The sequence below is a fragment of the Scomber japonicus genome, unplaced genomic scaffold (assembly GCF_027409825.1).
Source record: "Scomber japonicus isolate fScoJap1 unplaced genomic scaffold, fScoJap1.pri scaffold_540, whole genome shotgun sequence".
NCBI classification, from domain to species: Eukaryota; Metazoa; Chordata; class Actinopteri; order Scombriformes; family Scombridae; genus Scomber; species Scomber japonicus.
In genome coordinates this window covers 1-13,203 of record NW_026518591.1, presented here as the reverse complement: position 1 = coordinate 13,203, position 13,203 = coordinate 1, and the positions used below count along the sequence as shown (strand labels likewise).

Below are 13,203 nucleotides of genomic sequence, written 5' to 3'. Positions count from 1 at the left end.
TTTGAACTGGGAGCTGTAGTTCCACCTCCAGGCAGAAAGGGGGTGCTATTTTCCGTAATTTAACTCCACCAAAACCACCAAACATCATCCCCCCTTTACGCCTCTCCACAGCCAATAGACTCAAACAGCACAGACAAAACCTTTTTTTTTTTTCTGCTTGCATTCATTCTCAGTGAGACAACAGATAACCCCCCCCCCCCCCTCCCTTCCCCTCCCCTCTTTCCCCCCCATTCAAATAAAAGCCTCCCATGTGTAACATCAATCCATCCATGCCATTCACTCGCAGTTCCACAATGCAAGCTCCATCCGCTCCATAAAGCCAGCACAGGCATCCAGTCGCAGGCACTCACAGTCCCCATGCGCACAGGCAAACACACTGTCATTGGAGGAACGGCACCCCTGCAGGAGTCCCATAATCCTCCAGGAAAAAAGCGTTGAACACCATACAGAAGAGTCTCTTCCTGTCTTTTTCCAGCCCAGATTTTTCCCGTTTTAACTTTTTTTTTTTTTTCTTTTCCAAGTCTCTCCTCCCGCCCCTCCCGCTCCTCTGAAAAAGCCTTTCAAGAGCAATCTCCACAGCGAGGTGTTGGAGGCACTAAGTATGGTGCAAATAATAGCCTGCGTTGCTTCATGTTTTTCCACTGACTGGAACACGGTGGTGCGCCTGTTAACGCTCCCAGGACACACCGGCCTCGCTGATCCCCCACAGGTCAGGACAATCAACCAGAATCATCCCTCAGGGCCTTCAACACAGAGGCCATCTTAGATGTGCCTCTTCATGTGCAGTGCCAGGTGGTCAGAACGGGAGAAACACCTGATGATGAAAGGAGAAAAAAAGAGAAGCTTTTATAAGACTGCATCAATGTCTTCCTGATATCCAGACACATTTTTTACATTAAATGAAGCAAAAGTGCTGACGAACTCAACAGAATGAATGAATAAACAGAAAAAACCCAATAATTCACCACAGTAAATGAAGTTATGCAAGTCAAGAGAGACCAGACAAAATAAATTAAAGCTAAATTTGCTATTTTTATGTATTTGAGAAGTGAAATCAGTCACATAAACACTTTGAAGCTCCTCTTTTTATTGGCTGAATCAACATTATTTCTGCGATATTGAATTTTAATTAGATCTAACTGCTAGCAATGATGGGTTTGCTGCCATTATCCACCAGTTTATTGACACTTCTGTGGTCCTTTTCGCTAACTGGGAGGCATCAAGGCTTTCTGCTGCTTATAGTTTAAGTCTATTTAATATGACAAGAACATGGCATTAAATCCAAGAACAAAGATAATCCCACGTTCTCATCCAATCTTCGCTCTACGTGTCTATAGCTATACACGTAGGTTTGTCTAATGCCATTATCTGTCAGTACAAGAACCACACAGGGGGACGATAAAGCTACAATAGCTCATTGAGATGTTGCCCAGTTTCATTCCCTGCACTCCTCATCACGAAACACCTTCTGGCTTCCACTCATTAACAATCCCCATTTGACCCTTTCACTCCTCCCTTTGTACTCAACCCTCTTTTCATTCAACCCCTTGGCCTCGACCCCATTCCGTCAACCTGTCCTTGACCCTCATTCATTCCTCCACCCAACATGTCATTTTGATAAACTAATTTGCATACCTAAGTGGTTTGTGGTAATGAATGAGTCCTTGGCGACAAGGGTAAACTCAGAAAAACAAAGAGGTGGTGGATTGCCAACTCCAGGGATCATTTTAAGGAGACGTACAATCGAGTAGTTTTTGCATTAGATTACAATAATAACATTATTCATGCCACTGCTTCCTAGCATGGTGGCATGTGACTTTTGTCCTCCTTAGCTGCTTGTAGTGTTGGCAATACAAAAACTGTTAATGCTTTCTAGTGTGCTATTTGTTGAAGGTGACCCAGGTGATATGGCAGCCACCATGTGAAATGTAAATAGGTTTGACGTTTCCAGTGTGCTCACCTGTCGCAGTGACTGCATTTGAATGGCTTTGCTCCAGTGTGCTTCCTGAAGTGTCTGGTGAGCTCATCGCTTCGTGCAAAGCGCCACTCGCAACCTTCCCATGAACACCTGTACGGCTTCTCACCTGCAAAAACCAACAGGAATCACAACATTAACATTCATCCGGACATCCATTGTTTGTTCAATGAGTTTAAAGAGACTTGAAAAGCTTAGCTAGGCAGCATTGTTGAAAGATTACAGCCAATGACAAGCAGTCTTTCCCAACAAGTAGCTATATCTATTTATATCTCTACATATTATGACATAAATTACTATTTACATATTGAAATAAAGATTCAATGTTCAAAATATATCAAAGAACAAAACCAAGACTTGATGCTTTTTGATGAACATGTCAGAATAAACGATTAAATTCAACTTTTTAAATCCAGAGTTGTTCTCTTTATCTTGTTAGCATAGGTGGCGTTCCCTGTCAGAGCATTTAGCTAGCTTTAAAAAAAAAGAGCATATTGATATTTCTACGTCTGATATGTTTTTGATACACTAGCGCAATTTACTTTAAAAATAAACATAAGACAGCTCAAAATGATTACGCTAGTTTGACTTAACACTACCAGAGTGCTAGTACAGTACCGTCCTCCTCCTTATGGAGGCGCTGAACAGACTGGCAGCTATTGTAAGTGAATGATAAATGAACTAACACGACCATTAGAAGCTGCTGTCACACTTCCTGTGTCCATGCTGGAAACACAGAGTCCACTGGAAGCACATTCATGCCCTTTGTAAAAGTTTCTGTGTTATAGTTGAGCTAACATTAGCAGCTCTACAAGAGGCTGTCTGGTGTGTGTGTGTGTGTGTGTGTGTGTGTGTGTGTGTGTGTGTGTGTGTGTGTGAGGGAATGTCAGTCTGTAGCCGCTGCTGTTCATCATTTTAATGTTTAGTCTACCGTTGTCACTCGTCAGCCCTGAATCTCTTCTTAAGCTTTGACTATAGCAGTTAGTTATCAGCCGGTCGTGTGTTGTGTTCACTGCCACAGAAAAGTTGTCTCTTATCAGACTCGCTAACTTTACCTGGAGCTCTGTGAAAGTCTTAAATACATAGCAACTAGTCTATAGGTATGATAACATTTTCAATTACTTGCCCTCTGACAGGAACCATAATTGTAACATATCTGAGCAGTAAGTCAACATGTCTGTATATCTACTGTATTTCCCACATTGTGAAATCTTAAACATATACTCAGTATTTACAGTAGTTACTTATCTGCCTGCTAAAACAGTTTGCTGTCAAAGAAAACATGATCCTGTACGAGTAAGTGCAAAGCAGATTGAGCTGGCTACTGTAAGTTGAAGAGAAAAACAACCTCGTGCCTTGTGGGTCTTGAGAGCTGTGGTATGCAGCTTTAAGGAGCTGCTCGAGTAGACAGCTTATGTAATGGTGGTGAGCTGCAGGAAAAAATAGAGACTGCTCCTAATGGTCCTAAAGGCCATTAACCATGGGGCTAACATGGTCAGCGAAGGATGCTAGGAATGTGACTTCCTCTGCTAATGGGCGGCACAGCTGTAAACAGCTTGGCAGAGGTCAAAGGTGACGAGGGAAACTGCTCACATTTGAACTCGGCACAAAAAACTGCAAATGTCAGATTCCCATCTTCTTCTTCTTTTTTTTTTTTCTTCCCGTCTTTATGACTGCTAATGCAAACGGGTGAGTTTTTGAGCGTTTTTTCCCATGGTGAAATATGAGAACTGTTGATTTGTTTTCAGGATCCACATCCTCTGGGTGCTGCTCGGCCACAAAAGCACATCCCTTCCCCCTCCCGTCTCTCTCTCTCTCCCGTCTCCCTTTCCCCTGCATGAAGTCACGTTCTACTATGTGAATTAGGTCACAGTTGAGGGCATTCCTCCTGACAAACTATTCAAAGTATGTGGGAGCGATTGCCGCACTTTGGACAAGAAAACAACACCTGACTTCATTTTATTTGTATTTCTGAGCAATTTTTTCAACTCTTCACAGGAGCCGATGTTTTTCTTTGCAAAACAATGTCTCAAAAACATGATTTCAGAACCAGTCGGGGCAGTACTTCCCGCTAATGACAAGTTTGCACTCTTGACATGACTATTTGCATTGGGCAAATAAGACAAAATCACACTGTTGAGCTTATTTACCTGTGTGTGTGCGCTGGTGTGCTTTAAGGTGCGAGCTCTTGGTGTACACCTTCCTGCATCCGTTGAACAGACACCTGTGCACCCGCCTCCTCCCGTCCGGCGACGCCTCCCCGCTGGTCAGCCCTGTCCTCTCCATGCCCCCAGTCCTTATTTTCCCAGGTGAGTGCAGCACAGTCTGTATCCCACTCCACACCTGGGCGACAGAGCTCTCCTTGCCCAGCTCGGGTGAAGACGGCGGCGTGCTGATGATGGCGGAGCCCAGGTCTTCACCACCGTCGCCCAGAATGTCAGTCAAAGAGCTGGAGGAGAAGTCAAGGGTAGGGGAGAGCTCCTCTGAGCTGTCCGAGGCCTCGCTGCTGGCGTCGGAGTTGAACCCGCCGGCGTCGAGGTGCTGGCTGTCCTGATTGTCTTCCTCCTCCTTGATGTGGGGGATCTTTGGGTCCGTCTCGTTTGACTTGTCCCCGCAGGCGAGCATCAGCTTGCTCCACAGGTCCTCCTGGCTCTCAAATTTGAGGTCCGTGGCTGAAATGTAGGGCTCGCTCTGGAGGTACCTCTCCAGCTCGAGGCATGTCTGCGTGAAGGGAAGAAGAGATAGCAGTGAGTTCATGAGTGCACAGAGCCTGAAGGCCTGAAACGTAACACTTTTCTTACCACCGGAAAGTCCCTAAAACACCCCCCTAAAAAAAAGTGATTTGTTTTCAAGGGAAACACAAACTGGTGCCCTTCTGGAGACTGTAGAGTTTATTCTTAGCAGCAGCAGCAGGAGGGGGAAATGCTGTGACACTGTAACACCACTGGCCCTGCTTCCTTCCTGCCTACAGGAATGAAGCAAGACACAATGTCCTATGCAGAAGATAGTGAAGTACATTCAATGGGTGCCCTCAGAGGCCATATCAGGGAAGATTACACGCGCCACATTTCCTTCTGAGAGCATGAAAGAATAAGGTGCTCTTACCCGTGAATGCATGCATGGTTGTGCGTGTGTGTGTGTGTGTGTGTGTGTGTGTGTGTGTGTGCGTGCAAGTGCATTTAAGTGTGAGTTGGGATTGGTCATGAAATTTACATATGCTACAGAGCCCCCCACTGGGTTAGGGAAGTGCTTGTAGATCTTTTAAATCTATCAATTATTCAACATAATGTGGATTTAATAATGCATTCGGAGGCATCGCTAGAAATAACATAGCACACCAGGGACTGAGAGGAGGGAGGTCTGGTTCATGGGGGTCCATAAAAAGCCTGGCATGAATACTGCAAGAGCCACTGTGGATTGTGGGCTTATTTTCTTTGAAAAGGAAGTGAAAGAGCACTTCCTCAACCTGGTGCAGTCAGTCAACCCAGGCCACATATGAGGGCCACTAACAGGCCTGTGTGAGGTTTCCAAATTAAGCAGTTTACTACTAAATGTCATTATAGTAGAGCTGAATAGACTGCTGCTATACCTCCAGGCTGAGGACACAAGATATATCCACAAGTTAAAAAAAACATTTATTCAACATAATTATTTTTCTGACTATATTAAAACTTGTTTCTCTTCAGGCATGTGAGAAGTATAGAAATGAAACTGTGAGATGAGGATATCCCTCTGTGGTTGATCAGCCTACAGGCAGCTGGCAGGTATATTACAGAGATCATGTGTCCAACTAAACCACATTACTAGAAAATCTCAAAAAGTGTGCAGACTCTGAAGTAACCTTGATAGAAACATTAAAATACCAGAATAACATCCCTCATATTCAAATATCATAGCATAATGGATAAAAAAATTCCATTAAGCATGATCATGTGGCTATAAATAATACCACAGGAGATTATAAGGAACGACAAGGTCATTATAACTTATCAGAGACACACTTTATCTACATTAGGAATATTGTGGCAACATCATAGTAATTTGGGAATGGGGCAGAATGCGTTCAAAGACAAATGTTTCTCCCCCAGCAGTGCTAGATAAATCCCTGGCGAGCTTTAAATGCCTGGGAGGGCGACTTGGCCAGAAGCCCGAAGCTCGAGCTGATAGACGAAGAGATAGAATAAAACTGAAGCGTGCTGCCAATTCATTTCATTTCCCCCCCCCAACCCGAACAAGAAGACGAGTTTCGCCCTCTCTCTTCGTTTTCAGTGTAAAACTCCTCTGTTCTGTCTTCCAGGTCGAGCCAAATTGGAATAGAAATCATTCTCTGTCTCTTCATTGCTCTGTCAGGCTGTCATTCTCCCGAGTGTATGAGTACTGTGTGTGTATGTGTGTGTGTGTGTGTGTGTGTGTGTGTGACAGAGAGCAAGAGCAAACTAGAGGGAGAGAGAGAGAGAGAGAGCGAGAGAGGCGGAGAGAGAGAGAGAGAGAGAGGATACGCGCAGACACACGGCTCGCCATTCAGTCACTAAATCTGCAACACAGCGTGTCTTTATTTTATCACAAGCCTGTGTGTCTCTACAACCTGCCAGCATGAGACCAAAAATATCTGCAACTATTTTATTTTCAGCAGTAAAACCTTCCGAGAGAAAAAAACACAACTGCAAGCATGCTATATTTAAAACGCATAGACAAGCACGCACAGTCAAACTATGTCACTTATTAAGTATCACGAGGGTATTACTGTGATATTTTAAGACATTAAAATCTATTCCGCGAAGTATAATATACCACCTATACTAGAAAGTCACTATTCACTATAACTAGCAAATGGAAATCTATTACATGGATCTGTCATTAAGGGAACTTGCATCACTTCCCCATACAAACCAATGCAATCCGACTTTTAACACTGAAGGAAACTGATATTAACTGTTGCACTCAATCAAACGTGTGGCCACATAAACAACTTTGACATTTGCACGTACACACGCAGCTGTCATTGGAGACAAGTTTCTCCAAATTGCGCACATTCTCCGAACTTCTGTAAAACAATCCCACATGAGCCAGAGAGAGGAGAGGAGAGGAGAGGAGAGGAGGGGAAGATCTGTCAAGCTGTGTGTATGTGTCTCTCTCTGTGTGTATATGTGTGTGTGTGTGTGTGTGTAGTAGACGGATGGGATAAATCGTTACCTGCTGCCAGTACTCTTCCAGAGATGGTAAAGCTGAAAAGTATCCGGTGTCGTGCACAATTTGGAGCTCCTGGAAGATGCTACACATAGGTATGACATCCATTTCACTCCTGAGATGCAGCCACAAGTAGAGCCGAAATAAAGCTTGTATAGGATGAAAAACGAAGTCTGTTGTTTCTGTCAGAGAGAAGCTGGAGCCTTGCTTGTATTTGCATGTATAATAAAGTCTGCAGTCGTGCGCTTCCAGTGGAGGTTTTGAGCGTGTGACGCACCGTGAGCGCACAACACTGAACTCTCCAAAAGTCCGTCAGCGCACTGTAAACTTCCCCCCCGATTCAAAATTACAGACGAGCCCACCCCCCTGTGATTACATTACGTTTCGGCACGTCTACCAATGAGCACGCAGGAGTGAACCACCCGCCTACCAGACCACCCCTGGCCAATGCTGAGCCAGAGCCGACTCATCCTGTCTGTTGTGGTTGGTGCCTGCTCCGGAGCGTCTCTGGCTCCCATTGGGCTAAATCAGCGCTATTTTTAGAGCGCTATATAACCCGACTTCTCTCGTACCACAACGAGGAAGTCGAGGTTTCGGGGCCGATTTGAATGAGAGTACCAGCTTCTTCTCCGCGGAGCAGCAGCAGCAGTGGCAGTGAGAGGAGAAGCGCAGGCTGCTGGAGGCACTGTGCAGCTACGCTTCAGCCTCCAAATAGACACGCTGAAATGTTTTTTTTTCTTTTTTTCTTTTTTATGTCTTCACACAGACATGATAAGAGATAAGACAAGAATTGCTTTTATTGATTTCTCATAGGGGGACATTCAATTTGACACAGCAGCACAAAGGAATGTAATTAATATCATAGTTATACCTTTAAAAAAAGTAAGTAGAAATAAATAAATATGGCAAAGTAGGAATAATATAAAACAATAAAATACATCTGTGTGTGTGTATGTGTGTGTGTGTGTGTGTGTGTGTGTGTGTGTGTGTGTGTGTGTGTGTAGTCTATACTGACACCTCCTCTTTTGGCAACTATCAGCCTTGAAAGTAGAGCGGGAAGTCTGCAGAGAAAGACTGGACTCAATATATTTCTCCTCTCAGACAAAAAAAAAAAAAAAAAAAATCACGGCAACAATATTACAAAGGCGCCTTTTGCAAACTCAGGGGCATCGTCAAAGATCTGATCAATTTCTGACGTCTATGAAACAAATCTGATAGAGTTTCTTCTTTTTCACGACTATCCAGAGATCCAACTCCAGCTTTTATTACGAGCCCCCCTTTGACAGTAGAGACAGTTTAATAAGCTATCAAGTTATAATAGAGTTGCCATAAAGATGATTATTCACCAAAAATGCTGTGCAGGTTATTGTAGTGGCAGCAGCTTGACACACATCATGAGGGAGAGGTTTGCTTTTGCTGATGATAATGTACATCTTGATATATGTGTGTGTGTGTGTGTGTGATTGTCTGTGTGTATGTGTGTGTGTGTGTGTGTGTGTGTGTTAATCTCAATCACCTGTGGCTCTCTCTCTCTCTCTTCAAAACAGAGCCTCACTTTCAGCAATGCGTGCTTTCTCCTCTTGATTATGATCATCAAACCACATTGCTGGTTTACTCATTTCCTCTACAAGCAGCAAAGAGGAGAAGAAGAGGAGGTACAAAAAAAAAAAAAAGAATAGAAGAAGAAAAAAAAAGAAAAGAGTGCAGACCACACATGGTGCATGGTGAGAGTTTCTAATATAAGATCTCCATATATCTCTCACAGCTCTAGTATGACATGTTATAAATATGTGTTGGCACTCTTCCAATGACATATTTCCCTTTTCCCTTCATTTAAATGGATATAATAATCATTTGCTGTGCGTTGATCACTGGTACCCCCCACTTCCCTTCACCCCCCCCCCCCCCCTAAGATTAAAAGAACATGAATATTAATCAGAGGTAATAGACCTAGATGTTGATATATGAAGAGATTTATGTCCTTGATATGCTCTCTGCTTCATGCTTTATTATGTTGTTAACATAAAATTTCTATTTGTAAAATGTCATGTCGTCTTTTGGGGAAAAAAAAAAAAAAACTCATACAGAGATTAATGAGGAGTTCAGCAAATACAGGTGAGCTACACTTTAATTACAGTTTAGGCTCTCAATCAGTTGTCACTCTTTTTCAATGGAGGATTATCTGATTTAATCTTTAACTCCACCAGTCAAAACACTATGACTAACGCTGCTGAGCTATTATTAAGCCGTAACGTACAGTGCATGTGAGTAAAACTACATATCCAGTTGCATAAGATGTGGGATAAAGTTGAAGTCAAGCGGAACAAGAGCGGCATTGACGAGTTAAAGGCAGGCGATGTGACAAACAACATATTTGGAACAGAGAGCCATTGTTTGACCCATCGGCCCGGTCGAGCGCCTCCACAACCGAGTCTCTTTTGTTGAGATCTCAGCTGTGGGCACATTTGCAGCACTCAGCAGCAGCAGCAGCAGCAGCAGCAGCAGCATCACATTTTGTCATGAGTCTATGGATTTCGGAGGGACAGAGAGTACATGGATGGATTGGACGGGTTTCCTGTCGCCACACACACACACACACACACACGATAGGTATATAGGCCTTAACCCTTAAATAGGCCTTACTAGTTATGTAATTTGCACCTTAAGGAAGGAAGGAAGGAAAGGAGGAAGGAAGAAGAAGGAAGGAAAGGAAGAAGGGAGGAAGAAGGGAGGAAGAAGGAAGGAAAAGAAGGAAAGGAAGGAGGGAGGAAGAAGGAAGGAAAGGAGGAAGGAAGGAAGGAAGGAAAGGAGGAAGGAAGGAAGGAAAGGAGGGAGGAAGAAAGAAAGAAAGAAAGAAAGGAAGGAAGGAAAGGAGGAAAGAAGGGAAGGAAAGGAGGGAGGGAGGAAGGACAGATGAAGGAAGGAAGAAAGGACAGAAGGAGGGAACATTTACCCTAACAGCTGAACTTAGATCTGAGGAAGGAAGGAAGGAAGGACGGACAGATGAAGGAAGGAAGGAAGGAAGGAAGGAAGGACGGACAGATGAAGGAAGGAAGGAAGGAAGGAAGAAAGGACGGACAGATGAAGGAAAGAAGGCACTCAGCAGCAGCAGCAGCAGCAGCAGCATCACATTTTGTCATGAGTCTATGGATTTCGGAGGGACAGAGAGTACATGGATGGATTGGACGGGTTTCCTGTCGTCACACACACACACACACACACACACGATAGGTATATAGGAAGGAAGAAGAAGGAAGGAAAGGAAGAAGGGAGGAAGAAGGAAGGAAAAGAAGGAAAGGAAGGAGGGAGGTAGAAGGAAAGGAAAGGAGGAAGGAAGGAAGGAAGGAAAGGAGGAAGGAAGGAAGGAAAGGAGGAACGAAGGGAAGGAAGGAAAGGAGGAAAGAAGGGAAGGAAAGGAGGGAGGGAGGAAGGACAAATGAAGGAAGGAAGAAAGGACAGAAGGAGGGAACATTTACCCTAACAGCTGAACTTAGATCTGAGGAAGGAAGGAAGGAAGGAAGGAAGGAAGGACAGATGAAGGAAGGAAGGAAGGAAGAAAGGACGGACAGATGAAGGAAGGAAGGCACTCAGCAGCAGCAGCATCACATTTTGTCATGAGTCTATGGATTTCGGAGGGACAGAGAGTACATGGATGGATTGGACGGGTTTCCTGTCGTCACACACACACACACACACACACACACACACACACACGATAGGTATATAGGCCTTAATAGAAGAATGGAAGAGTCACGCTTCCCTTAAGCACTGATGATTCATTGTTGACCTTAGAAGCAGTGGAGAAGGATGTGAGAACTGAATAACTTAAATATATACACTGTGTGGATTAGCAGATATAATGCATTACAAACTGGATCATATATTTTAATGGGGAGGAAAGAAAGAGATAAGGAGGGAGGGAGGAAATAAGGAAGGAAGGAAGGAAGGAAAGGAGGGATGGGGGAAGGAAGGTAGGAAGGAAGGAGAGAGAAAGGAAAAGAGGAAGGGAGGAAGGAGAGAAAGAAGGACAGAGGAAAGAAGGAAGGTAAAGGGGAGGAAAGAAAGAGAGAAGGAGGGAGGGAGGAAATAAGGAAGGAAGGGAGGAAGAAGGAAGGGAGGAAGGAAGGAAAGAAAGGAGGGATGGAGGAAGGAAGGTAGGAGGGGAGGGAGAGAGAAAGGAAAAGAGGAAGGGAGGAAGGAAGGAAAGAAGGAAGGTAATGGGGAGGAAAGAAAGAGAGAAGGAGGGAGGGAGGAAATAAGGAAGGAAGGGAGGAAGGAAAGAAAGGAAAGGAGGGGTGGAGGAAGGAAGGTAGGAGGGAGGGAGAGAGAAAGGAAAAGAGGACAGAGGAAAGAAGGAAGGTAATGGGGAGGAAAGAAAGAGATAAGGAGGGAGGGAGGAAAATACGGAAAGAAGGAGGGAAGGAAAGAAAGGAAGGGAGGGAGGGAGGGAGGGAGGAAGAAAGGAAGGGAGGAATAATTATGAATGACACCTCAAACAAACCAAAGTTCATCATTGAGGAGCTTCTATGTAAATTCTATAGATATTGCGCAATACCAACCTACAGTATCACAATGAGGTTTGTTATTTTAAACCGGCTCAGCCATCACACACCGCTCCCTGCCCTTCTTCAGTCATCTGATGTCTGCTATCTCCCATCTGCCCTCACATCAACGCACCATAATGCAAACATTAAGCATATGCTATCTTGAGTTAGCTGCAATGCTAACACTTTATCATGCAATATGCTAAAGCAGGGAATGTCAAACATGCGGCCCGTGAGCCAGAACCGGCCCGCCAAGGCGTCCAAATCCGGCCCACCTTTCCCTCCTGTCATCTGTCCTTCTTTCCTTCCTCCCTTTCTTACTTCTTTCCTTCCCTCCGTCCTACCTTCCTTCCTTCCATCTTTCCTTAATTGTCTTTTCCTTTCTTCCTTTCCTTCCTTCCTCCCTCCCTCCCTCCTTTCTTTCCTTCCCTCCAGGCCTTCCTTCCTTCCTTCATCTTCTTTTCTTTTCTTCCGTGTTTCTTTCCTTTCTTGTCTTCTTTTCCTTCCTTCCCTTCCTTCCTTCCTTCCTTCCTTCCTTCCTCCCCTCCCTTCCTGCTTTTTGTCTTTCCTTCCTATCACTTTTTCCTTCCTTCCTTCCTTCCTTTTGTCTTTCCTTCCTATCACTTTTCCCTTCTTTCCATCCTTCTTTCCTTCCTTCCTTCCTCCCTTCCATCTTTTTAATGATCCGGCCCACATGAGATGGCCCACAAATTTGGCTGCATGTGGCCCTTGAATGAAAATGAGTTTGAGACCCCTGTGCTAAAAGATGCTAATGCTAACACTTTATCATGCTATATGCTAAATGATGCTAATGCTAACAATTTAGGATGCACAATAGCTGCACCCCCACATTTGTACTGCGTCTGACTGCAGGCTATATTGTAGTGCTGTTTTCTTTTTTTTCACATCTTTACTTCTGTGTACAAACAGGGGATGATGCAGAGGAGAGGAGAGGAAAGAAAGTGAGATTTTTTTCCCCCCAAAATGTATTTATTCATATTCATTTATATTTTTTTCTGGAAATCTCTGAGCTGTCTTTATTTATTTTATTTCTTCAGCTATGAGCAGCGCCTCTTTTTTTCCTTTGTACACTGCCTGTGTGTGTACATCAACAGCACACTCCAAACCCAACATTTACTGTATTATGCATACTGACTTTTTTTTTTTTTCCAGTGGATTTACTTTGTCAACTTTTCAGCAGGAGCACAGTCAACACTTAAATCCTGCTTTGGAGTAAGTATGGGATGTTATCTGTCCCAGTCCAGGTACTAGATTCTTTTTAAAAGATCTGACTTTATTTTTTACTTCTTATATATATCAATTTATATGCACCAAACAACACCTCCAGGCTGTCAACATGTACACCTTACTTCTACCCATTTCCAGTATTTAACATCTCTGCATGCACCTCTATCACCAACATCGAAAAACCTGCACATTTCTTTTCTTCTGTTTTTTTTTAAAGCCGTCTTGTTTGTGATGTAAAGATAGCATGAG

General features: G+C 43.9%; 1 protein-coding gene across 1 annotated transcript; it reads right to left on the bottom strand.

Annotated features, from left to right (window-relative positions):
- Positions 1 to 231: 231 nt before the first annotated feature.
- On the bottom strand, positions 232 to 7,484 carry LOC128354760 (Krueppel-like factor 6). The gene is made up of 4 exons (XM_053314931.1): positions 7,169 to 7,484; positions 4,126 to 4,696; positions 1,961 to 2,084; positions 232 to 814 (listed from the first exon to the last, which is right to left on the bottom strand). The coding sequence occupies exons 1-4, from the start codon at positions 7,268 to 7,270 to the stop codon at positions 763 to 765; spliced, it is 849 nt and encodes a 282-aa protein (XP_053170906.1). The 5' UTR covers positions 7,271 to 7,484; the 3' UTR covers positions 232 to 762.
- Between the last annotated feature and the right edge of the window lie 5,719 nt (positions 7,485 to 13,203).

What these genes read in the sequence shown, in the direction of transcription:
- LOC128354760 (XM_053314931.1), bottom strand. Translation starts at nt 7,270, where the DNA reads ATGGATGTCATACCTATGTGTAGCATCTTCCAGGAGCTCCAAATTGTG. An exon ending in TGGAAGAGTACTGGCAGCAG is followed by an intron (nt 4,697 to 7,168) that starts GTAACGATTTAT and finishes CCCTTCACGCAG; the next exon opens with ACATGCCTCGAGCTGGAGAG. An exon ending in ACACCAGCGCACACACACAG is followed by an intron (nt 2,085 to 4,125) that starts GTAAATAAGCTC and finishes TGGTTTTTGCAG; the next exon opens with GTGAGAAGCCGTACAGGTGT.